Raw genomic sequence first — 25,299 nt, forward strand, 5'->3', positions numbered from 1 at the left:
AAATCTTATTAACGGAGCAATAATTTACAAAATGACCACCAGCACACTTATTAGAGGGCCTGAATTTAGCGATTGAGACCATAATGACTTGTTGAAAAAGATGATTGACTTAGTATTTCTAGAGAGAAGCTTTTTGAATGAGTCAGTTGGAGCGTCTAGCAGCCGTCTGCGGCACTTTAAAGTCCTTCAGTCTCGAGCTGTGGGAGCTGCTGTTTGGTTTAAATGGAGCTCCCGTTCTCTCTGCAGGAAGCTGCAAGGTCAAAGGTCAGAGTTTGGGCAGTTTTTTTCCACCTTTTTTTTCCTCTAAGAGTCAGACTCACCACAGTATTTCCCTCCTTTTTCAAAACATTACATATTTATTTTAACACGTATCCTCAAAACAAACAAGGTCTCCCTCCACTCAAAAACATGTATTTTGTTTATTGTTACATCATGTGGATGTTTGAGCTTCAGTGTGTCCGTTTTTTGACACTAGAAGGCTGTTTTCACATTTATCTGCTGAAGGAGGAAAGTTTCTCTGTGATCACCTTCGACCTCAGTTCAGGACGTGAAGCTACGAGCAAAACTTGAGACGTCACAACTAGTCTGTAAACCGATAAAGTGGTTTTAATGTGTCGTACAACTCAACCTATGAAAAACAGATTCTAAAATGTTGGAAAATATGTTTATTGGTCTCCTGGTAGAGAGTTAAGATTAGAGGAGCTTTGTTTGCAAAGGTTTTTCAACATGTTTTTCACATTGTCCACTCATATTTCTCATCAGATTTTGGCTCAAACATGTACGGATGTATTTGCGCAGTTGACATTTTGATAAAGAACAAGAGAAAGTAGTAAAATCCTGCTGCTATTGTTTGTTTCATGGTTTATGCTTCTGGAAGCTGACCAATCACAACAGAGTCGGGAGCGGGCCCTTAAAGAGACAGGAGCTAAAACGGCCTGTTTCAGACAGAGGCTGAACTGAGGGGCTGCATGAAGAGCCAGTAGAAGATAAATAAGGAGTTTTTAACTGGAAATCATGCAAATATATTCCAGTAGAGCCCCAGCATGTAAATATATATATGTACTGGAAATGTGCAGAATACGTCCTCTTTAAGGATTTCTCAGCTCTCGTTTTTAAACAGGATTTTAGGTTTTGTTTTTCTAACCTGCTCCATATTCCACATTGGGCTACTTGTGTGTTGGAACAGCAGCAACACAGAGGCGAACTGTCTGGACTGCAGACGGTTACATAAGATTTCAACACTGAGACTTTCTTTCCTGAAGAGCGCGAGTCGATGACTGTGACGTCCAGAGTGTGTGTGTGTGTGTTTGAGTGTACGAGGGCATCTGTGGGTGTGTCTGAAGATGATTGACGCACTGTTTCACCATTGTTTCTCTTAATGAGCGTCCCCCCCCTCAGCGTGCGTTAGTTATGTTCTACATATGCAGTGTTTAGAGGAGAGAGCTGGCAGGAAATGAGGAAATACTTATGTTTGCTGCCTTGTAATTAGACCTCGACAAACAGGCGCACCCTCTCACACACGCAATCGCCACAAAACACACGACTGACCTCATTTACAGGCTTTTCAAGTAGGGCAAACGGCGATCGTCATCACACATTTATTGTGGTAATTTTCATCTGTCGTGAGCCAAGACACTTTTTTTTTTTTTATATATTTTATTTTGCTTGCAGGAAAGAACAATAAGTTTAATTGACACAGACAAACTAAATTAGAGTCACTGTCGGACGCTTTACTACAACACAGAGTGACTAAGAGCTGTGCAGAAAAAGGTCCATGCAGCAGAATATAGAGTATATTTATCCATCTAGAAGCTCAACAGATAAAATGAATCTAAAATAATAAAGTCACTGTCATCACTAAGGAAGACTTTCAGGCACACAGTTATCCATTTTTCAAAAAAAAAAAGAAAAAAAAAAAAGCTTTTACCACGTTACACTACAGAAAATTCAAATCAAAGCAAGCTAAATATCTTCAAAACTAACTCTTAGATGCTCCTGATTTTGAAATAAAACATCTAGCGGGATAGAAGTTGGAAAAAAATGAAGAATATTTACACTCAGGTGTCCATCAGTGCTCAGAGATGCAGGTCAGTTGATTCCGTGTGTGTGTCGCTGTTGGTTTTTGAGAAGCTGCTGCTGTTCTGCTGCGCCGTGGCAAAAACAGTCTGTCACTCATGTTCCACTGTTTAGCGCCATCCGGTGATTATTACGATATCACTTATAAACTGCTTGTCACCCCAACGAGAAGCGCTACATGACGTTAGCTCAGTTTCCACTCATATGTAAAGCAAATTTCAAGAAAATCTACAAAAGATTCGCAGCCTGAATATTAGAAATTCAATCGTTGAGATAAACAGCTGGTGGTGCAGAAGAAGAAGAAGAAGAAGAAGAAGAAGAAGAAGAAGAAGAAGAGGTGAGATGACGTCATTAAAAGAGCAGCAGTCAAAGCTCAAATGATGGAAAACATGATAATAAAATATGACATTTGTTTGTTTCATGTCTTAATTTGAGCAACGTTACAGTCAGACTTGATGTTTTTGTCTCTTCAGCTTCAGTTTATTGTTTATTCACCGTTTACACTTTGTTGATACTCCAACTTTTCCACCTCAGCCAGGCATATAAACTTTTTTTGCGATATTTCAGCTATTTTTTAAATTTCCAGTGTTTCCACTCAGGTTTCTTTATATGCAGATTGAAAATGTGGATGACAGCAGGTGGATGGTGATCATCTTTTACATTAAAGAAAAGCTGAATGCAGCTGTGAGGTTCGATCACATGACGTTTCCGTTCTCCAAAAGTTCTCTGCACTCACATTTATGATCCGGGTAATAAATAAAAATTGATCAGATTGATCGCAAAGGGTAAACACTGTGAGTGACGCTACACCTTTACAAAGAAAAGTCTGTTTCCATCGTTTTTTGTCACCTCAACTAAGCGTAGAAACTTTATTTGTACTTTTTTACGCACTAATTGAAAACGCAAATAAAAAGCGGTGGATGGTCTCAGTGGAACATGAGTGACGTACTGTTTAAAAGCGCCACGAGCAAGAAGAACAGCAGCGACGTCCCACAAACCGACAGCGTCATAACGCCACGAGAACAAGAGTCGCACACCATCAGCTGCTTTTTCAAAATCAACCACATGATTCCTCTCGGTGTACGGAACATCACGTCTTCCTCTGCATCGTTGTGCGAACAGTCTACGATATGAACACGCGACCAGTGTTTAAAACCTCGCCGTCCCGCCCGCCCCTCCGACCGTCGTCTCCGTCTCAGAGCTGCCTTGACGACGGCGTGCAGTTGGACTGGATCTGTTCCCGGTTTTCAGCGTCCAAAAAACACAAACATACAAAAACAAAACATCCATTATGCCTTCGCTAGTTCAATTTTGTCCACTCGCAGATTTTTTTTTTAGCTCCTAAATATGAGTCACTTTTTTCCTCGACTCGGTGCGACGGCGGGGGGAAGAGATCCGTTCATCCCGCCTTCCTGTCCGTCTCGCCGTCAGTCGGCCGGTCGGTGTTTAGTCGTCTTTGTAGTTCGTTCTCTCGTCAAGACAGTTGATTTTTTTTTTTGTCATCTCAGGCAACAGACAAAAAAGAAAGAGAGCCATCTGTCTGACCCCTGACCTTTGACCCCCAGCTCCCGGTTGTGTCTCTCCTCGTCGGGCTCCGGGCCCCTCAGTAGGGTAAGTGTGTGTGTTCAGGTCAGGGGAGGGGGGAGGGGGGGAGGTTTGGTCTGTCCCGGCATCAGTGGGCGTCTGGTCTGGAGGACTCGTTCCCAGTTTAGACCGGTTTCCCCTCCGATCTTCTCTCTCTCACTCTCTCTCTCTCTCTCTTTGTCTCTCGTTCATTCTCTCTCTTGCTCGCTCAGCCCAGCGCCAGACTCCCATCAGCGTCTCCTGGAGGACAGAGCAGGACATTTACTGCAGACATGCTGAGTGTCATGGACAAAACTTTAAAGGACCAGTGTGTAAAATTCAGGGAGATCTATAATATAATATTCATAAGTATGTTTTAATGAGTGTATAATCACCTGAAAATAAGAATCGTTGTGTTTTCGTTACCTTAGAATGAACCTTTATATCTACATAGGGAGCGGGTCCTCTTCCATGGAGGCCGCCATGTTGCTCCGCCATGTTTCTACAGTAGCCCAGAATGGACAAACCAAACACTGGCTCTAGAGATGACCTTTCACATTTTTGGCGAGTTTTGCAGCCACTGTTGGTTCTCCAACACGCTTGTTAGATGCCACTAAATCCTGCACACTGGACCTTTAACTTTGAAGCGATAATTGCATTTTTTTTTTTCCTGCAATAGCAATTTAATGTATCTACATTCTGTAATTAGCTTTCTACATAGTAGTTTTCACTGTTGGTGGTGGAGTCCATCATTCCTACACTGGAAGCCTCACTGTTTACTGTTCACTCCCTTAAAAGGACAAGTTCACAGTTTTTCAAGCGTGTCTTAAAACAACAGTCATTCCTCCTGTTCATACTGGCTGTTAAAAGATCCTTCAAATGTGCTTTCAGTCTAAATGACTCTGTGCAAAATGTATTTAAAAGTCTCTGTGAAGCTTATATGAGGCTTCAGCAGTCTGAGTTAGTCATATCAAGAGAATATCTGACACATTTACAGTCTTTTTAACATCAGATTCCCTCTTCGTGTTTCATCAGACAGTGAAACAACAGTGAAAGTGAAACTTTTAAATACATTTTTACATTGTACGTGTATTATAAAGGGATCTTCTGACTCTGTATCAGAGCTGTATTAACTTACTACACTTGCTGCTATTGCTAACATTAGCTACTGCTGCTTCATATTACAAATGTTCAACTGGCCAAACACAGACTTGGCTTTTATTGTGAAGGTGTCACAGGAAATGGTCATTTTTTGGCGATTTGAACAGCAAATCAGTTTAAAATGTTGCAGGGAGCAAGTTTACTTTACGACTTTAAGACGTATGATGGTTTGATTGTCAAAGATTGTTGAAGGAGCTTTTCTTTCTGTTTTAAGCCTCTTTCACACATAGTTGCTGGTAAATTACTGGGATTAAACTTTCAGGCAATGCTCGTGATTCACACACACGGCTACATTCAGGAACATTTCCATCTTGTGCCTTTTCACACACGCCATGGCAACGCTGGAATAGACGGGGCACAGGACAGTTTAGCAGATGGCGGTAATGCAACGCTCATGGATGCAGAAGCTCCTTTATTTCTCAATCTGTCCAGTTTCCTGCCATTCTTGAAAAAAAGAATTTGTTTGCAAAAAAAAAAAAAAAAGAACTATTATTGCTTGTTAGTTATAAAATCACCTGCAAACACGTCATCAGCGGAGTCTTCTGATTGGTTCGCTCGCCCAACGTGTCACCCTCTACGTGTTCGTCACCAGCATGTGTGAAAGAGGTTTTACATTATAGTCTGAAAACGGTTTATGTTTTAAACCCTTTAAATGCAAAAACATGTTTGGTTTGGGGTTTTTGTTCTGTATAAAAATGTATTTACGCTCTACGCTCCTTCTCCATCGCCAGCCCCAGTCTCTGGAAATCTCCAGTTTTTTTTTTAAACCAATGCTCAATTCTTATTTTTGTCTTTTATTCTCTACTTTTAACAGTGTCTTTCCTGTTGCTCTGTTGTTGTAACTTCTTTGCCAGTTCGTTTATCTATGTAAAGTGTGTTTGAGCCTCTAAAAGCAGAAATTTGGCCGATTGTCAAACATGCTGCTGTAGTATAAAACAATAACTCACGGCAAAAACGGCTCACAAATATGTAGTTTCATTTTTAAAGAGAGGTCCAGTAATAATTTGCTAAGACAGCTGTAGTTTTTAGTGAACAAACAGGATGAAATTTGTTGGGGACTACTTTCAGCGGCGGATTAATCCACATTTAGTGCTCTAGTGAGTGTTTCTGGCAGCAGAACGGTGTGTGTGTGTGTGTGTTTTAACACATTTGGCCGCTGTCTGACAAATAATGTTCCTACTTGTGCTGCCAAATGAATTTATGTTCATCTGTGTTTTAGTTTGTGCCAAGAAACGCCTGCAGAGACTTGCCATCAGACGAGCTTAAATGTCACGTATGCATGAATTACACCTTCTACCCTGTTCATGTCGTCATTCCACTTGACAGAAGCAAGAAAAAGACACACGAGGTCCTGTTGATGCTAACAAAGTATAAACTTCAAGTCAACTTTATTTCCAAATATTTCCAGAACTCTCAAAAGAAAATAAATAATTTCACCTGAAAATCAGAAAAGGAGACAGGAACACCAACTCCTCAACAAAACCTTTTCTCTATTTTTAAATTAACTTTTCTGAAGCTTCATCTCGACTGATGACGTTTAAATAAAGTCCAGCTGTTCTTAACTACTCCGCTGCATAGCTTTGGGTTTTCTCCTGCTTGTCTTTCCTGTCTTGCCTCTCCTGTTTGTCTCGCCTCTCATGCCTTTCATTTCTTGCCCTTTTCACTCTGTTCAAAGAGATAATCAATAAGTGTGTGGGGGGAGGATGGGGGGGGTGTGTCAGCAGTCCATTACTAAAGATAATGAGCCCTAATCCTCACATCACCCAGCCAGCACGTCAGGGAATCGGAGCTGAGGTCTCACCTTCCTCCGGTCTTGAAGATGAGGTCGGCGTTGGGAGCGCCTTTCGGGTGCTGGTAGCGAGGCCGGCGCTCCCGGTTGGTGTTGGCCGGGGCCGGGCGCTGAGCCAGGGACTGCATCATCTCTGTAACACACAAAAAAACACAGAAGGACAAAGAGTTTAATCATAAATGTTACTTAAATCTGTTTTTTTCTTGTCAGCATGACTGACAGTAGAGGCTTAGCTAGTAGCCCGTTGTTGCTAACTAACTTTGAAGCTAACCCGCTTCACTTTTCCAGCATTTGGGGAAACAACAGACGTGACTTTTTTTTAGCATTTATTAACTGACACACTGTAGTCTGTACTGTACATTTACTGCCAGACTGACAACTAACCTGCCCCGCTCACATCCACCGTTACTTCTCTAGCCCTCGCTAGAGGGAAACAACGGGGGTGTTTTGAATACACCCCCGTTGTTTCCACAGGTAATTTGTTAGTCTGTCCCCCCCGCCGCAGGAAATAATGGATTAATCCTGGAAAGCTGTTGATGTAGCACTTTTCTCTTTATGAAAGTAACACGGAGATTATTCGACCAATGAGAATTTAGTCGGACGAGAGCATATCGACCAACTAATCGACCAGCAGACTACAGCCCTAGTTATTTCGGCCTGTTTGTGAACTTTATGGTTAAAATACAACAGTTGATGACACTGTAGCAGCTATTTTTTTTTTTTACACCTCGACCAAATCATTATTTTATGGTTGCAAACTATCATGTTTAAGACTGATTAAAAGCTGTGTGATCGTCTCTATTGACAGAAATATGTACTGTAGCAGTGACATAAGCAAAAGTTTTCCTCATGCAAACCAAAATATCAAACCAGCATTTTTAGATTTATCTACTCTGGAGAGTTTTTGGGTGAGAAACATATTTTAGTATTGAGGAAAGGCTGAAATAAAGAGAAAAATATGCACCTCTAAATCTAACCAGCATAATGTGGACGTATTATTAGTGGCAGAGCTGCTACAAATTCTTGTTTTCTTAATTTTTATTATCACCTCACATATTCTCTGTTGACGTATTTATAAGAGTGTAGAGAAAAAACATCAGATTTTTCAGTTTCTGTCCTCCTCACGGACGTCTTTGCTAATGTTTTTAACGTTACAGTGAACAGAAACAGAGTTAAGACGTGCGTCGTACCCTGATAGTCCTCCTGCTCCTGTCTCTCGTTGATGTCCAGGGTGAGTTTCTTCATCCTCATGCGTTCCTCCTGTTCGGCCTGCTGCTGGTTAAAGTGGTTCGCCGCCAGGTGGGACGACAGCGGCACGTTCAAGATCTTATACTGTTGACCGGAAAGACAGACACATGTTAGAGACATCTTTAAACCCGACGTTATAGGAGCAGTTTATCATATAGTACGATCATCCACTTTCTTGCAGAGAGTTAGATGTCGAAAGGTAACAAAAACCCCCCACCAGCACCTCTAAAGCTCTTGTTTGTTTAATCTGTGCAAGAAAGTGTAAAGAACACACACTTTGCTGCTGTATGAAGGGGTGGAGGCGTATGTGTATCAATCTTTTCATCAAACTCGGCAGAAAAGCTAATTATCGTGTTTCCTAAGAAGTTGAACTTTGCTTTCATCATAAAATTCCCAGAAAAAATGATAATTTTTTTTACAGGGAGTTAAGTGCTAAAATTATTTACTGGATGGATAAATTGATGTTTGTCATGAAATAGTAACTCTTCCTAAAACCATAAATTGTTGTTTTTACATTTCTGCTTTTGTACAGATCAAACAAACAAGATATGAAGTGTTATTAGTGAACTTTAGAGGTGCTGGTAGGTGGATTTGGTATCAATCTTTTCATCATCTCAGCAAGAAAGCAAATGTGTATTTCCCAAAATGTCAAAGTATTCCTTTTCAAGTGTGTCTTAAAAACAACAGTCAGGCGTCCATATGAACAGTGAAAGAGGTTTTCCTTTTTTATGTAAAGATCCCCTTCAAATGTGCTTTCAATGGAAGTGATGGAGGCCAAATTGGATTATTAATATGTATGTATGATAGAGATTTAAAGAAAATCCTATAATTCCTAAAAATATGAGGAAAAATCATCTGATACACTGCAATATCCACAGGAAATAATCATTGTACAGTTAATTGTTCTGTGCTGTCATTGTTTTTTTAATGCAGTGAATATAATGAAACATACATAAAGAAGGAGGCTTTTACCCCTTTTTTCTTAAGGAAACAGTTGGGATCTGCTGCTTTAAATGAGAGCAGAGTGAATCATGTATTAGATACAGTAGATCGATGCCAGTATGTTGGACAGAGAAGCAGTAGAGAGTATGTGTGTGTGTGTGTGTGTGTGTGTGTGTGTGTGTGTGTGTGTGTGTGTGTGTGTGTGTGTGTGTGTGTGTAGTGTAGTGAGCGTAGCGTGAGACATTCAGCAAACACACACACACACACACAGGATGCTTTTATTCGCTGCAGTGTGTTTACAGTGGGGGCAGAGAGAGAGAGAAATAGCGTTTCCCATCTACACGGCTCACTAAAGCACCTACAAAGATATTCTGTGTGCTCTCCGACTTTTCACATGAAAAAAAAAGTGATTTTTTTTTTTTTTTTTAAAGTTTTTTTTTGCTTGTGTGTATCTGGCAGCTGTCCTTTAAACAGAGCGAAGCCGTGTGGACTCAACGCTCTATTAAACCTCCGAACCCCCGGCAGAAAAGCTGGACACACCCTACAGTACAAGAACCGGCCTCTGCCCTCAAACCACACATTCCACCACCGCAGTGTGCCTAAACACACACACACGCACGCACACACACACACGCACACGCACACACACACACACACACACACACACACACACACACACACAGCCACACACACACACACACACACAGCCACCAGTCCAGAGTCAATATTATTCCTGGGCTCAGTTAGACTGGGCCGTGTGTGTGTGTGTGTGTGTGTGTGTGTGTGTGTATGTGTGTGTGTGTGTGTGTGTGTGTGTGTGCGTGTGTGTGAGGGAATTTCATTCAGTGGGACGAGACAGTGAAAGTGTATCACTGCTCTCCTCATGTCTCAGATATTCTGTCATTAATTACTCTACAGTCGTGTTCCTGTGTTTATTTCTGGAGGTTTTTTGTGATCCAACAACACCGCTGGGTCCTTTAGGTCCTCTTTAGGGTAAAACTAAAGGCTGATCAAGCCTTCCTCACCTTATAAAACAAGCAGGAGACCTGAGGAGGACCAGCGACTGAGGATCCTGTTAATAGGTCATGTGACACCTTCGTTATGTAACCGAGTCCTTAAACTAAAAAGTTGTGATGTCTCAGCAGAGAAACTGGTCTATTAGCGAGTTCTTCACTGCATTCATTCAATTATACTGTCAGTCTTGATATCACGACTTCACTTGGTTCAGTTTTGTGTTTCTTCTTCGTGTTTTTGGCGTGTTTGGTGTCGTAGTGGCGTTCCCGCTCTTCATTATGGCCGCTGCTTCATTACAAATCAAGAACAGTCCAGTCATCCTGAAATTCATTTTTTCAGTTGTTTTTTTTTAATGTAAGACATTTTACTTCATCAACCGGAGCTCCTTCATCCAACACCAACAACGTTTGCTACTAACTGTGGTGATGATGACAGCCGAGGTGACGTGAGAGCGACGTGTCATTAAACACCAGTCTGGGTCAGGTTGTGGTTAAATGTTGTTCCTGATCCAAACCGGAGTCCTACTGAGTGTTCAAGCTATTAACAAAACTGCCCTTGAAGAAAATAGACCCCAATTTTAAAAGGATAATTGTGGTTTATTAGAAGTGGGGTCTCATTTTCTAAATTTCGGCCATTATTGTTTATCAGTTGTGATAAACGTGCTGCAGAAAGGTTTTAAGTAATTGCTGCGACCTGGGAACACGATGACATCACTAAAAGGTTTGACACACTAAGAAAGGAGAACAGTCTCGGTTAGCTTGTTTTGGTGCGTAACCGAGTACGACTGCCGTGTTTAAAGCTGCTCAAACAAACTGCACCAAGGCAGAAAACAAACCAGCGTCTGATTCAACCAGAATAAGAAAACGCAGCTCTGTAAACACCCTGAGTGAACCTTTGAGTTTAGACTCTCTTCACCACTCAGTCGTTGTCTTGTGCGAGCACATGAACGAGCCTTTAATGACTCTGAGAGACGTTTGTTCACAAATGACACCATAGTTGAGCTAACTGGTTACTGCAGGTGGTTCCTGTATTTCTCATCAAGACACGTTTCTGATTTACTCTTTTTCTTCTTCTTCTTCTTACAAAGACGATGTTGCTGCTTGTTCACTTCCTCCTCCCTCACTTCCCTCACAGTTTTAAACGCACAATATGTCATTTCAGCCGGGATGTTTTTACCGGGAGCCAAATTACCTGCAGAGGTCTCCTCCTCTCCAGAACAAACGTACACGCAGATTAAAGTCATTAAAATACTAACTTAAGCTGTTTCACCTAAAAAAAAAATTAAAAAAAAAAAAAATATTTCTCTGACGATGTTTGTTGACCACCGGACTTCCTGGAGGGGCTGTTAGCCGAGCTGCTGCTAACGTTTGTCCAGTTTATTTCTCTGATAACTTAAGATCCAGACGTCCAACGACTAAAATCCTTCTTCCGGCTAAAAGACATAGTTAAAAACCACCTAAATTTATCATGAAAATGTGGCTTAAAACTGAATAAAAGTGAATTTATAACAGTTTGTGTGGAACAACCACAACGCCGATGTATTATCTTATATGTGTGTAAGTTACTCTTTGGTAGACGCCATTGTAGCGGACAAACACAGCGCCGCCGTATGCATCTGGTGCGTGTTTACTCCTTGGTAGAGGAGGTATGACGCCATCAACATGCGACCAAATGAAACGGTCCGTTACTTTGATTAAATTACAGATTTCTCTGGGCTTGATAATTGTTGGAAACATTTGGGATAATGTAAGTACACAACTCAACAACATATATAACATAGGACTAGTTGTTTTTAGACATTTTAATGTGGAATAATTACATATTATAGCTTTAATCTTCTCTGTCTTTACTAAAGAAGTTAAACATAATCTGATCAGTCTTTCACTCCTTCCACCATGTGTTAAAAACAACAGCAACATTTAAACAGCTCTAAAAAAGTGCAGATCTTACCTGCTGCTTGTTGCCTTTACGTGTGAGCATGACGAACTGCATGGTGTCAGAGATGTCGGAGTCTCCCTCCCCGATGCACTGCTGTCCCGATCCTCCTTTCTTCAGCTGACTCTTCAGCTGCAGAGGAATGGCCACGTCCAGCTGGTGCACCTTCACCGCCTCGCCGCTACGCTGCTGCGGAGACCAAACACACACGTAAAGTCAGCTGCGGATCTTCACCTGCGTTGGGGACGTTTAGATGAAAGCGCTACGGTGAACACGACATCATACAACAGGATGTTAATACCTGCAGGTTCTCCAGCATCATCTTATCCAGAGCCTGAATGAAGTCCTCGTCCTCGGCGCAGGCCACGTGCTTCAGTCCACCGCCGCGGATCGTCACCTCCTACACGCACACGCGCACATGCACACGCACAGCAAATTAACATGACAGCGTACAAATCTTCTTCTACAAGTTAACGATTGTGTGCTCAAATCGATCGATCTTACGTTGTTCTCCTCGTCCGTCTCGTTTTCTTTATTGGAGTCCGTCAGGTAGTCGGTGTTCTCTTCTTCCTCTTCCTCCCTCTCCTCTTCTTCGTTCTCAGACCCTTCCTGTGGAAAAAAACAACAACAAAAAAAAAACTGATCACGTAAGATGGATGCATATATGATTCTGGGTTTGAACAGCACGTGTCATTTAAAACAATATATTGGATTATTGATTAAACTGCATCAACTTCCTTTCATTCAAACATTTAATCTTTGATCTAAAGCGGTAGACTGCTGCCTGATTACAGACAGATTGAATTCCACACAATGATGAATGAATATATTTCATTATTATCTGATGTCTCTCTGTGGTCGTGGGAGTAGTTTAAGGCCTGCATGTGCTTCTCCCTGCCCCGCCGTGTTAAATCATTTCTAATTTTAGGTCATGTTGTTGTGGTTTGAGCAAATTTAACTCAGCCAAGTCTGAGTAAGATGCACTTTCAAACCCCACAAAGGATACATGTATTCTACCGTGACCCCAGGTAATGTCCCAAGCACAGGTTGCATTTAGCGAACGTCTATAAAGGTCATAAAGGAACCGAGTCGGGTTTTCCCGGTATCCCAAAACAAACTCAAAACAAGGAAGTTCAGTTCATTCAATCCATCAAACTGCGTCAAAAAGAAAAGATAAGATAACGAAAAGAAAACACTTAGTTATCCGGCTTCAGCCGAGTGAAAAAAGCGTGCGGTGATTTCCCGCCGATTTCATTGGAGAGAACGAGATGCTTTTCACAGCTGCACGAGGAAACGCAACGCCAACATGGATCAACGCGGACTTAAACACGTGCAGAATGCCGGTGGTAGGCTTACAAACGGAGGTTGAACTTCCCTGTTCCTCACTGATATTGATTTCTTTTGGTCACCTGATATGAAAAGTTTTTAACAACTTTTTTTCAGCACAGTGTCATAAGTCATCTGTTAAAGTTTGAAGCCAATACCATTAACGCGCGCGGAGGAGATAGCGTTTGTTCGGGGGCCAAAATTGGGGCAAAGTCTTATTTTGAAAGGCTAATTGCGGACTTCCTGTTGGATTTAGGTCAGAGGTGTCGGTGTATGACTTGTAGGTCTGATGAGACGAATAACTGAGTTTTGGTTCGATCTCTCTACGACATTCCTATGGGCCGTGGTGGCCATTTTAGTTACATAGGTGGCGCTAGAGAGCACATGTTGGTACTTTGGGGGTTAATTTTTACATTTTATCAAATTCTTCACCAGACCTGATGTGTGTGCCAAATTTGGTGAGTTTTTGAGCATGTTTAGGGGGTAAAATTAAGGGTTTAAGTGGCGTAATAATAAAGAAAGAAACAAAGAAACAAACACACAATAAAGAAATGTTTTACAGTCGTCCTCTTCGTTTTGGGCTCAGTCCCTAATTATTTCCACAGCCAATCAGGATTCAGGAGAGCAGACAGACACAGTGGAGTCACAACAAATACAAAAAAAAAAGGACTCACATCCTCTTCCTGTTCGTTCATTTCACTCTCGTTGCCCGACTGCTCCTCGGTCTCCGCGCCTCCCTCTTCGTCGTCGTCGTCGTCTTCCTCATCGAGACCCTCCCCTTCGCTCATGGCGCTGGAGCGACCGTCCTTCTCCATGACCAGACCTTTAAGATACAAGATGTGGAAACGCTTTTGAGGAAACTAGGAAAGTTAACATATATATAATGTAATAATCTGTAATCAGATTACACACAGCTGGTTATGAGAGATTATATCATAAATACCTCCAAACCAAACCCAACCTGAGACAAAGGCTTCAATTATAAACTGAGCAAATAATCAGGAGGGAATTACTGTTCCATTAGTGTGTTTTCTCTGTGTTATGGGTCAACCTGGATGATAAGCGCGAGAGTCTAATTATGCAACCGTGGCGACGGCAGAGAAGTGAAGTCATGCAGTCAGGCGGGAGGACTGAAGTTGAAGATCAGGTCTTGTGTGACTCGAGGACTGAGGAATGTTTGATCCTGGTTAAACTATGAAAGGTAAAACAATAGAACCACTGTTTAGCTTGGGGGGGCCCTCCGTGGCCCTCATCAATCACTCTCTCCCCCCTACACACACACACACACACACACACACACACACACACACACTCTCTCTCACACACACACACACACACCAGTGGTGGAAAAGTACAGTTTAAGGTATTTGTACTTTGAGTATTTCTATTTTCTATTACATAATACTTCTACTCCACTACATTTTAGAGGGAAATAATTGTACTTAAACTCTATTAAATATATTTTTGTTACTGATTACTTTGTAGATAAAGATTTTACATAAAAAACATGATAATCTTAAAAAGTACAATACATAAATTAAACAAGTGTTTCCTCGCTTTTTCAGTTTTTGACCCTGCATCTACTTTGTGTTCTTCATCATATTCCAGATGTTTAGGAGCTTTGTTCCCTCTTGACTACGGCTGCAACTAACCATCTGACCATTATATTTTCTCAATTAATCATTTTGTCTATAAATAAAATAGTGAAAGATGTCTGTTATAATTTCTTAGAGTCTAATCGACGGTCTAAAATACAAAGATATTCAGTTTACTATCATGTGTGACACAAAGAAAACTTAAAATCCGCACATTTCACAAGCTAAAAACCAGCAAATCTATAACATTTTTCCTTTAATAAAATGACTTAAACGATTATTAGATTATAAAAATAGTTGCAGATTAATTTTCTGTCCAACATCTAAACAATTAACTGAAACATTTTCATTTAAATAACTGATTGAGGCCCAAAGAGTTTAGATTATTCAATATAAATTAGTTCTTCTTTCCTTCCCTGTTAAGTTATCTTGTGGCCCTTTGAAGGGGCCCGGGCCCCCGTATGTTTATCTGGTAACACATCTGTACTAAAGTAAGATTGTGATTGCAGAGCTTTTACTTGTATTGGAGTATTTTTACATTGATTTATTGGTACTTTTATTGAAGTAAAAAAGGATCTGAGCACTTTTTCCCACCACTGACAAACTCAGTCACACAGAGGGCGGAGCCGGTGGTTTACATTTTTTTTCCTGCGTTCCGAGTCGACACCTTGAAACTGCTGAACAAAGCAGGTGTTCCTGTCTTTCTATCAGGCTGCGGAGTGAGATACACCTGCTACACAAAGATTTCCTTCTTCCTCTCTCTCTCCTCCCATCGCTCCACCCTTCCCCGGTCATTTGATCTCTTAGATCTGTGTTGCTACGGCCTTCTGTTCCTGAAAACTCACATTCTGCAGCAGTGGATTTAATTATTGTAGATTATAATACAGCAAAACAATTAAAGGATAGGTCAGTTAAAGGATCGGTCCACACTGGCTGTGACAAGATCTGTTTCTAATCAGATTCAGCAGTCTGAGTGTCCCCTCTCTCTATTCTGGGTCTGTTTGGGTTCTTAGATCTGGTCTAATGATCCTCAGGATCCCCATCGGGTCAGATCGGGTCTCTCTGTTTTGAAAATGAATTATGAACAGTCTGGCGTCAGCTCGATGGGGAGGTAGAGTCTTCAGAGGATACTGAAGCCCTGGATTTTGACTTTCAGGGAGCATTTTTACGTACAAGCAGTGTTTCCATGGTAATTTTAGTACAGCTGTGGTTCTTTGGGCTATAATTCAAGCTTTGTCCCACATCTGTTGCTGTTCGGGTCTGAGTTATGATGACAGTTGAGGTTCTGGTGTTTTTTTAATCACTGTATGATCACTACTTCTACAGCATCTGGACTACATGACATTAAGGCTAAATTACAATCTTTATTTTGATTTGCAGTGGTGGTGATGTTCTTGCTGCGGCGGTGCACCACGGCTGAATGAATACAGAGGAAACACTGTCAGGTTTTGGAGTAAATTTAACATCTGACATCCAACATTAAAAAAAATCACAAAAAGCATGATCACATCTCCCTGATCAATCAAGCCGTCTATAAACTGTCAGAAAAGTGTGAAAAAATGTCCTCGATGTCATTTACACTTAAGTTGTTTTTATGAGCAACAGAAAAAAGAAATCCTCATGTTTAAAGAGTTGAAACCAGAGAATGACTCAAAATAGTTTTTAGTCATTTACATTTCAATCAACCGACTAATTGTTTCAGTGAAACGATCGGATGCATGTTTGACGTTTGAAAGGAAAAGAACAAAACCAAAATACCAATAATATTTCAGGTTGGGTGAGAAACAAAAATAAACTACGCAAATAGAAACTCTGCAACGGACTCGAGTCCTTTTAATTCATAATTATCATTCCTATAAACTCTGGTGTGACACAGTGAGCGTATGTGTTAGGTATGCGTTCGTTATGATGAGGTAAACCTGTCTGACAGATCGAGCAGAGTGAGGACTGATGCGGCGCGATCGTCCTCCTACACAGCGAGGAATGCTGCTCAGCCAGGATGAAACGAGAGCGGCTCGACTGGCGAGACCGGCTGCCGCGCAAACACTCACATCCTTTACATGTTCGCTAATTACAAGTCGGATATAGACAGCTGTGTCTCTTTACATATGCTATGCGTGCGTCGTGTCGCTCATACCTAGTTTGATGAGCACCTCCTTCTCCAGGTCGGTGACCTGTTTGGTGGCCTCCTCCAGGGAGCAGCTGGGTCTCATCTTGGGCCTGAGCAGCTCCAGAGTGTCGCTGATCATGTAGTCGATGTCGATGGGGAACGGGTGGTCCTTGGTCCAGACGTCGATGCTCTTTTTCCACCAGATGTACCGCTGCACACACACACGCACACACACAACAAAACACTGTCAGTCACAAAACTCACTACGGATGCCTTAAAGTTCACAATTTCTCAATGTAAGTGGACAAAATCCACAATCCTTCCTCTGTGCAAAGTTTATTTAAATGTTTATCTGAAGCTAATATGAAGCTTCAGCTGTTCCAGTTATGTTTGTAAGTGCTTTATCTTCTAATGGTCAGTATGAACAGGAGGAATCATTACAGCAAGAAAAACATGTTTAATATTCATATAAGCACCTGACTGCTGAAGAAAGACTTGTGAATCGATGCTTTAACTTGATTATATGAAGAATCAGAAATTTCTGACATTAGCGCCTCCCAGTGGTCGTAGCAAAACTTATATATTTGATTCAGCTTAATTTGACAAAAACAATTGAAAGGATTAGTCTGGTGATATTCTATATTTTTTTAATTGTCAACAAATACTATAAAAAGACCAAAACCAACAATGAACTGATCTACTAACAAGTATTGTATGTTTATCAAAAGCCTGATATGATCTTATTCCTCTGACTTGTTTAAAACTCATCGATGAGTCACACCGCTGCACTGGTGACACGTTCCTTCATCACCATGAACACTCACACTTTAGTTTAATTTGACTCAATCACACACCCACTGTCCTGCAGCACTAGATGTAGATTCATCCACCGCTAAAAATAGTCCCCAAGAAATGCACTATTTCCTCCTGTTTGAGTAACGTTTGCTAAAAAACTACAGTGACCAGCTGTTTTAGGAAGCAAAAGGCTTAGAGCTGAGAGCCACAGAGGTTAAAGTATTAAGAGTCATAACAATAAAAATACAGAATATATTTAGAACAGTCAGCCTTCTCCTATAAACTGGGTGAAGTCTAGGCAGGACTGGAGGTGTACTGGGAGCAGACTTGCCTGGAAATAGATGAGGAAACAGTCCAGCTTCCTCTTGCTGGAGCCTCGGTCAAAGTACTGGCCGCAGGTATCCAGTAAGGTGCAGACCAGGCGGATGCGGAACAGGTGCTCCGGAGGATCCAACAGGCTGGGGCTGCCGTCCTGATTGACCCCGAAGGAGATGAAGGAGAAGAGGGTGCGGAAAATGACGGCCGACTCCACCATGCGGTAGTTGTAGAGCTCGCCCAGGAACTTGGCGCTGCTGATGCGCCGCTGGTTGAACTTGGGCTGGTTGACCTAAAAAAACAAACAAACAGCCAAATAACGTTAAAATACTCAAGAAAAAGTCCTGCATTTAAAATCTTACTTTAGTAAACAGTAAAATGTTCAAATATCAGAAGTAAAACTACTCGTATCCTGCAGTAGACTGGTGACTATCAGAGTTTAATCATTACATATTATATTATTGGATTATTTTAACTGATGCATAAACATGTGAGAAGCATTTTAAAGCATCATATTCCATAAAGGTTTACGTCTTCAGTAGGAATGAACAGGTTTAGTGCTCAGTCAGTAAGTGTTGAGAGACATTAACACACTGCTGGTTTTGGCTTTTCATTGGACTTGTTGAATAAACTATAATAATATAATATCGGCAGCTTTATCCTTATTCTTATGTTCTAATATTTCAAAAACGTTTCTACAGACAAAAATGTTTTGATGAGCAGATTCTCCTGGTTTTGGAGTCAGTTTTAACCAAATGAAACTGTTTGACTCGACTTCAGCTCAGGTGGAGCCGGTCAGAGTTGTCACGTGTTCTGCAGCATGAAGCACGTGTTCTTCACACAGTCATGTAATAACAGTAACAACAAAGACTTCCTCTCCAGGCAGCTGTCAAAAAATATCAATCAAGATTAGCATCTGGTTTTGTTTGGTTTCCTGTCTCCTTCTAGTATCAGTAGATGAGTATGACTAACTCATAGTATCAGATCCTCACCTCCATGCCCAGGCGGATGTCCTCCAGGACTCCGTCCACCACATGGATGCCCACGTCCTCCTGGTAGGCCACCAGGCCGGCCAGCAGGTTGGCCACGCAGTGGATGCTGTTGTACTTGACGTTCCAGATGTTGACCATGCAGCAGATCAGGTAGCTCTTGACTTCGGGGTCCTGCCAGGGAAGCTTACGCATCTGCCTGAGCACCTTCTCGGTGGTGACTTTGGACAGGTCCTTGTAGAGCAGCTTGCGGATGTACTCCTGCAGCGGCGGCCTCTTCTTCTTCACCGTCTTCTCCATGGGCGGCGGGTTGCAGTAGTAGTAGGCGTTCTCCACCATCGTCACGTAGCGGGCGTCCAGATGCTGCGCCTGCTTTTTACGCATCATTTGCTCCTGGAATGTAGACGGGATTCAAGAAAAGATCAGCTGTTTACGTTAAGACAACAAAACAAAAGTCTCAAAATGTCCTTTAAGTGTCACTAAAAGCTCTAAACCAATCACATGTCTGTTTTACACCTGCTATTGTTATTATGTCTCGAGCTCACACGTGATGTAATGATTCCAGCTGTTAATATCAAACATGTTTAAAATAACTAATGAAAACGACGGGCAGCAACCGGACCAGAGGAGCGTGTTTACTAACCAGCAGGACGCTGGTCCGCAGGTGAGAGTCGGCGGATCTGAAGAGGAAGCGGCCACAGGTCTCCAGCAGGGTGCAGGCCATCTCTATGTGGTGATGAGTGAAATCAGACAGCAGCATCTGTTGGGACACATGTTTAATACTTTTATTTATGCATTTTTTTTAAACAGAACAAACACTAAACAACACAAACTACAAAGTATATGACCCTTGTCCCCACTTTTATAGTTTCAGGTTGATTTTCTTGCTTAAAGCTGTCAGACTTTTGTCTTCTTACTGTCCAACCAGAGTTGACGAGGCTGCGTACAGGTTGTACAACCACTTAGACTTTTCTTGTCAAAACATTCACATCGATCAGCTCACTGATAACAAATATCAGATAGTCATTCTTAACTCACCTTGAGACAATGAAGTGTGTCTGTTTTCGAGAACATCTTGAACTTTGCCAGTTCCCCGATAAATCTGACCGTTTTATTTTTGGTTTCGATGTTGATCTGGTCCTTCTTCCGAATCTACAGCACGGACATGAGAGCAACAAAATGAATAAAAAACTTTATAATTCATAATATTTTCATATAAGAGACTCAAGAGTCCTGCAAGCTTGTTTCTGCAACAACAGCTGCAGAATAAAACAAAGTACAGGACACAAAGTTTGACTGACAGAATAAAGAACAGCAATCAGCACCGCTAAAGTTGATGTAAATTGATTTTATAAAGTCACAATAAAGCTCAGTATTTTATTCACCAGCTAAAACAAAGTGGACCTACATGAAACCTGAAGTCTCCCTTCAGCATGGAGCAGAGGTCTTCAGCCACGTCTGACATGCAGGGATGAAGAGTCGCCACCAGGCGAGAGTAGAAGGGCAGAAGATCCAACCTGAGAGAGGAAAGAGACTCACTGCTCCACTGACATTCAGACCATTACTGATGGTCATAGCGACACCTGGTGGTGTCAGTCGCCATAACAACGTCATGTCTAACCCTTTGAAACCCTATGGTGTTTCTGCTTGTTTCCTTTCCTCCATTTATGTTTTATATTGGTTTGTTTCCAGAAGAAAATCATCATTTTGAATGTGAGCAGTACTAAACACGCTCTAAGAGACCTTTAATGGTCTTAATTGATGTGTAGATCTTCTCCCAGTTAGCTCAGCTTTACCTCTGCCTGGGGACGGTGAAGAGGGCTCGGACAAGCTTCCTTCTGTTGGATTTGGTGTTCATGTTCATGCAGAAGTCCATGGCAGCCTGCAGGAGTCAACACAGGGCTCATAAATATACACATTCATAATTATTTGCATGTCAGTTGTTCTGTTATATTTTTCATTCATTTAATTTGTAACACTGAGACAAATCATCTAGCAGAGGTTAGATATTATTTTGTTTATATCAAGTCATCTCAACACAAAGCGAAGGTACAACATGACAGTTTAATCATCACCTTGTCTATAAGGTCTCTGTTGACACAGTTGGGGAGTTGCTGGATGAAGGCGTCTACGATCAGCTTCAAGTGGGACCCGGTGTTGGCCTCCTCATCCTCTTGTTCTACACACACAAAAATAAAGTTTCACTGTATGTAAAACCAAAACATTCACACTGCAAATAACAAACCATGACAGAAGGTTTCAGACAGCACAAAAGCTCACTGCATGTTTGTTCTCTTGTTGATTATTAGAGAATTCTGTTTTAGGCGTCTATGTGTTATTATTGTGTGTGGATTTGTTGTCAGATCAACAGTTTTTAATGTCCGGTCCGTTACGTACAGGAACAACCTCCTGACTGTGCATTCAGTTCAGCAGCCTCTCTCATCACCCCTCTGTCTGTCTGTCAGATTTAACTGCAGCTTTGTGAAGCAGCTTTTCTCTTTTACAAAGACAAGATTTTGGAAGATAATAGATGACATCGATTTTTCCAGGCTATGACAATTTTTTAAAAGAAATGCTCATCTTTGTAAGGATTAGAGACGGCAGCAGCCTAATTAAATCTGAATCTCTTTCCATCCCTCCATGGTTCAGACTTTTTTTGACTGATGTATCACCTGATCTGGTCATGGAATAAGCTTATGTTTGAACTTATTTTCCATCATATTTATGTGCGGAGGTGCTTGTCTGTAAGGTGTTTACCTTGCTCATCCAGCAGTTTTTTCGCCAGTTCTTCGTTTTCTACCTCATCTGGTCCCTCCATCTCAAGAGGTTCATCTGCGATGTCCAGAGCCTCCAGCTCCAGCTCCAGCTCCTCCGTGGTGCTGGCTCCCTCCTTCCCTTCTCTGCCATCTGAACCAAACAGCAACAGTCAGAAAAAGAAACTGTGCAAATTCTTTTTTTTCTCTGTCTGTGGATTTATTAAATATACCTTTGGCTTCGTCCTTATCTTTGCCCTGGCTGCTCTTTTCGTTGTCCTTGAAGAGGATGGCGGGAACGAAGGCCTTCAGGTCCACCAAGTTCTCGTAGAAATTTCGAGCGTCTTCGTCCTCCCAGATCCCTCCCTCCAGGTCGTACTCTCCAGGCTTACCGGGGGTGAAAATGTCGATGCCAGGGCCGTGCTCTGAGAGAGCAGAGGGAAGACAACATTACATACAAGAAAAACATGACACACACACGTTCACCTCATTGGAATCACTATTTGACTACATTTAAAATAAAAACAAATCTCTTAAAAGAGCACTTTTAATTAAACTATTCTACACTCACCCTCCTGCACGGTCTTGTCCTGAGGCAGGTCTGGCATGTTTTCATCCAGCAGGTCAGCCAGGGACTGAGTGTTGGCCAGCAGCTTTTGGTAGGAAGTGGCAAACTCTTCATACTGCTTGTGTCTGTCCTCACTCAGCTCCCCTTTGGAATGTAAGATACGCCTGAAGAGGAGAAAATGTTAAGAAGTTTTATCATAGTGAACAACAAATAGTGGCCAAGGAGAAGTGTCTTATAGAAAACAAAGGCTGTAAACACTGACTGCGGTCTGATTCTCACCTGTTCTGCCTCTCAATGTTCTGCAGCTCTCGGTGGTCCTTCTTCAGGTGTTTGGTGAGAGATGTGAAATACTCCCTCAGCAGGTTCTGGAAGGGCTGCTGTTTCTCCGTGCTGATGATCTCGCTCGGAGGGAAGGCCAAACCGAACTTCTCAGCAGCCAGTTTCACCTTGCGGGGAATCAAACCCGCAATGTCGTCACCACAGTGCTTACAGAAGCTGATAACCACTGACACATGAGTGTGCGTCTCCCGGTCGGTCCCGATAATGTTCTTCAGCTGCTCGTAAATGAGCGAAAGGCCCTCTTTGTCTGTGAAGAGGCCGACGATGGTGAGCTCAGCAATGAAGCGCAGGTCTGTGCGCAGCTTGCTCACGTTAGGCGCCTTGTCTTCCTTCCTCGCTTCAAAGTGCTTCTTCCAAGCCTGTAAGAGCAACGGAGCAAACTCGGCGTACCGCTGGTGGAAGAGGGAGCACAGATGGACGGCGCAGCCAACGTCAGAGATCTTCAGCTTGGCCTCCACGACGGAGCTCACGGCCTCGCCGATGTACTTGCTGAGGTTGAGTGAGGAAAAGTCATTGGAGAGCGAGTCTCGCTGCTGTTCAGTAAGCGTACGGAGCTTCTTGACAAAGGCGGTGTTCTTTTTAAGGCTGGAGTCCAGTCGGCTGAAGAAGGCCTCTTCGGGCCGACCCTCGTGGGCGTTCTGGTTCTTGCTGCGGAGTTCCTTCCTGCCATGATGGCGCTCCCAGGCCTCCTGGTGCAGCTGATGCCCCTCTTCCTTTTCCCTGCAGACATGAGGTGAAAGGGAGAAAGAATGATGAAAACAAGACAACAGTGAAAGTGAGGGTAGTTGTGTTGTGTTTGGCTCTTGTAATTGTTACACAGGCTGCTGGATGCATGAAATATAAAGCTGACATATTGCATAAATGCTTCTCTTCTTTTTATGGCCCTTCCTCACAAGGTCCTGGTATCAACATGCTTTCACTACATAAAACAATCATTCATTCTCATGTAAAAAATATTTTTGTATGTATATATACATATATAGTATGTGGCATTAGTTTATGTTATATACTTGTACAAATAAACATTAAATAAAAGGTTGTAACACATCTGAGGATCAAGCGTCTTACTAAATAATTAAATACCTTTAACTTTGAACTCTCAGCTTTTTAGCTTAGTTTTTACTTTTATTTCAGGTTTTTGGAAGAGTCACAACATGTCCTAGCTGGGCATGTTACATCCAGTCTGGTTATTTTCAGGGTTACCCAGAAATGCTATGAGTTGAACTAGAAAAAAAAAAGTTTTATGCAATTCAAAACTGAGTTTTTTTTGCATTCATGTCCACAGGTTTTAAACATGGATAGAGGAGAATGTCAGTTTTCCAGTAATATAAGGAGCTTGATGATGGGACATTCTGAACCTTAATAATGTCAAAAAATATACTGATAGTGCAGAAATGCTGTTGTTGTTATTCTCTTTCTTACTTCTATTGGGGATCATCAGCTGTGGGATACACCTTAAGACGTGTTTTTCTAGTCCATACTTGTTTGACATTTTTGGTAAGTTTGCACCATAAAGCTATTAGGAGTTCCTGTTTATCACCATCTATACAGACAACTATTCCTGGGTTACTTTGATAAAGAAATGTGATGATTAACATGTAAGATCTTAAATTATAAGACATATTTTTCCTGTAATTTCTAAGCAGATTTATGGACGTTTATCCAAAGATACTGATCATGCTGAATCTGACGGTGTGTGAATCATGTCAGAGTTATGATTTTTGACACAAGGCTTTAAGGAAAATCAGCAGTAAAATGAGGCTTTACAATGATGTCAAGAGCAAAGTTCACCAACACTTACTTCAGCAGAGCTGCCTCCTCCTCACGTTGTCTTTTAGCCTCCTCCTCTTGAAGCTTCCTCTCCTGCTCCTCCTGCTGTCTCTTCACCTCCTCCTCTTTCTTCTTCTGTTCTTCCTCCGCTTTCTGTTTCTCCTCCTCTTTCTTCCTTCGCTCCTTTTCCTCTTTCTTCTTCTTCTCCTCCTCTAGACGCTTTCTCTTTTCCTCCTTGCCACTGTCTTTTTTACCGCTCACTTTGGCCTCATCTTTGGCTTTATCTCGAGCAGATGCTGGTCTTCTCTCGCCGTCTCTGTCCTTCTCTTTTTCCTTGTTACTGAAGGAACAAACGTCTTTCTCATCCATGTTTACTGAGCGCTTGCGTTCAGCAGGCATACTGAGGAAAGAGAACAAGACAGGGTTATTTAACAACACTCACTGCTGTTCTGAAGGCATTTCCTGAAACCTTAAAGACTGGGTGGAATAACATTCCGCACGCAGTTAGCCGCTTCGTTTAACACATTATATAACATTAGCTTTCTTTATATTAGTGATATGACTAATTAATTAGCGTAATTTCACTCTCGAAAAGGTCAGCCAGTTTTATTGTTTTGTAAAAATAATCTAACGTTTTAATTGAATACATAACGAAAACAAGAGTTAGCATCAGCACAGCTAACGCGGGTAGCTCGGCCACTTGAATGGACGAACTGAAACCGATGTAAACAAACGTTTTGACAGCGTTAAACTGACAGTTAGTGCGTTTTCAGTCGCTATAATGTAACCTTACAATAAAATACACTATAAATTCCTACTTAGCTATTCTCGTTTTCGTGTTTTGTGCTGTAAAAACGAAAAGTTTTACCTGCTAATTGTAGCAAAACAAACATCGGTCATTAGCGTTCGTTTCCGTGTGAACGACGGAAGGACCCTCTCATGTTGGTACCACAGATTATGCCTTACTGAAAATATTATTACTAAGTTATATTAAGTTTTGTTTTTAGCATA

The 25,299-nt window shown here is 41.7% G+C and overlaps 1 protein-coding gene across 4 annotated transcripts; it reads right to left on the minus strand.

The window, feature by feature from the left end:
- Positions 1–1,899: 1,899 nt before the first annotated feature.
- On the minus strand, positions 1,900–25,299 carry upf2 (UPF2 regulator of nonsense mediated mRNA decay). 4 transcript variants are annotated; one of them, XM_067582316.1, is made up of 21 exons: positions 25,157–25,299; positions 24,320–24,688; positions 22,459–23,238; positions 22,183–22,343; positions 21,845–22,036; positions 21,616–21,765; positions 20,934–21,037; positions 20,655–20,740; positions 20,267–20,375; positions 19,897–20,010; positions 19,502–19,618; positions 18,862–19,251; positions 17,886–18,161; positions 16,787–16,970; positions 13,729–13,877; positions 12,233–12,337; positions 12,030–12,128; positions 11,744–11,917; positions 7,780–7,921; positions 6,602–6,722; positions 1,900–3,897 (listed from the first exon to the last, which is right to left on the minus strand). In XM_067582316.1, exons 1-21 carry the CDS (start codon positions 25,186–25,188, stop codon positions 3,891–3,893), a joined length of 3,861 nt encoding a protein of 1,286 aa, XP_067438417.1. In that variant the 5' UTR covers positions 25,189–25,299; the 3' UTR covers positions 1,900–3,890. The 4 variants fall into 4 exon arrangements, with proteins under 4 accessions (XP_067438417.1, XP_067438416.1, XP_067438413.1 ...); XM_067582315.1 differs by having other exon boundaries at positions 1,900–3,900; XM_067582312.1 differs by lacking the exon at positions 1,900–3,897 and adding an exon at positions 6,155–6,465.

Source organism: Thunnus thynnus, chromosome 23 (assembly GCF_963924715.1).
Source record: "Thunnus thynnus chromosome 23, fThuThy2.1, whole genome shotgun sequence".
In the NCBI taxonomy this organism is placed as follows: Eukaryota; Metazoa; Chordata; class Actinopteri; order Scombriformes; family Scombridae; genus Thunnus; species Thunnus thynnus.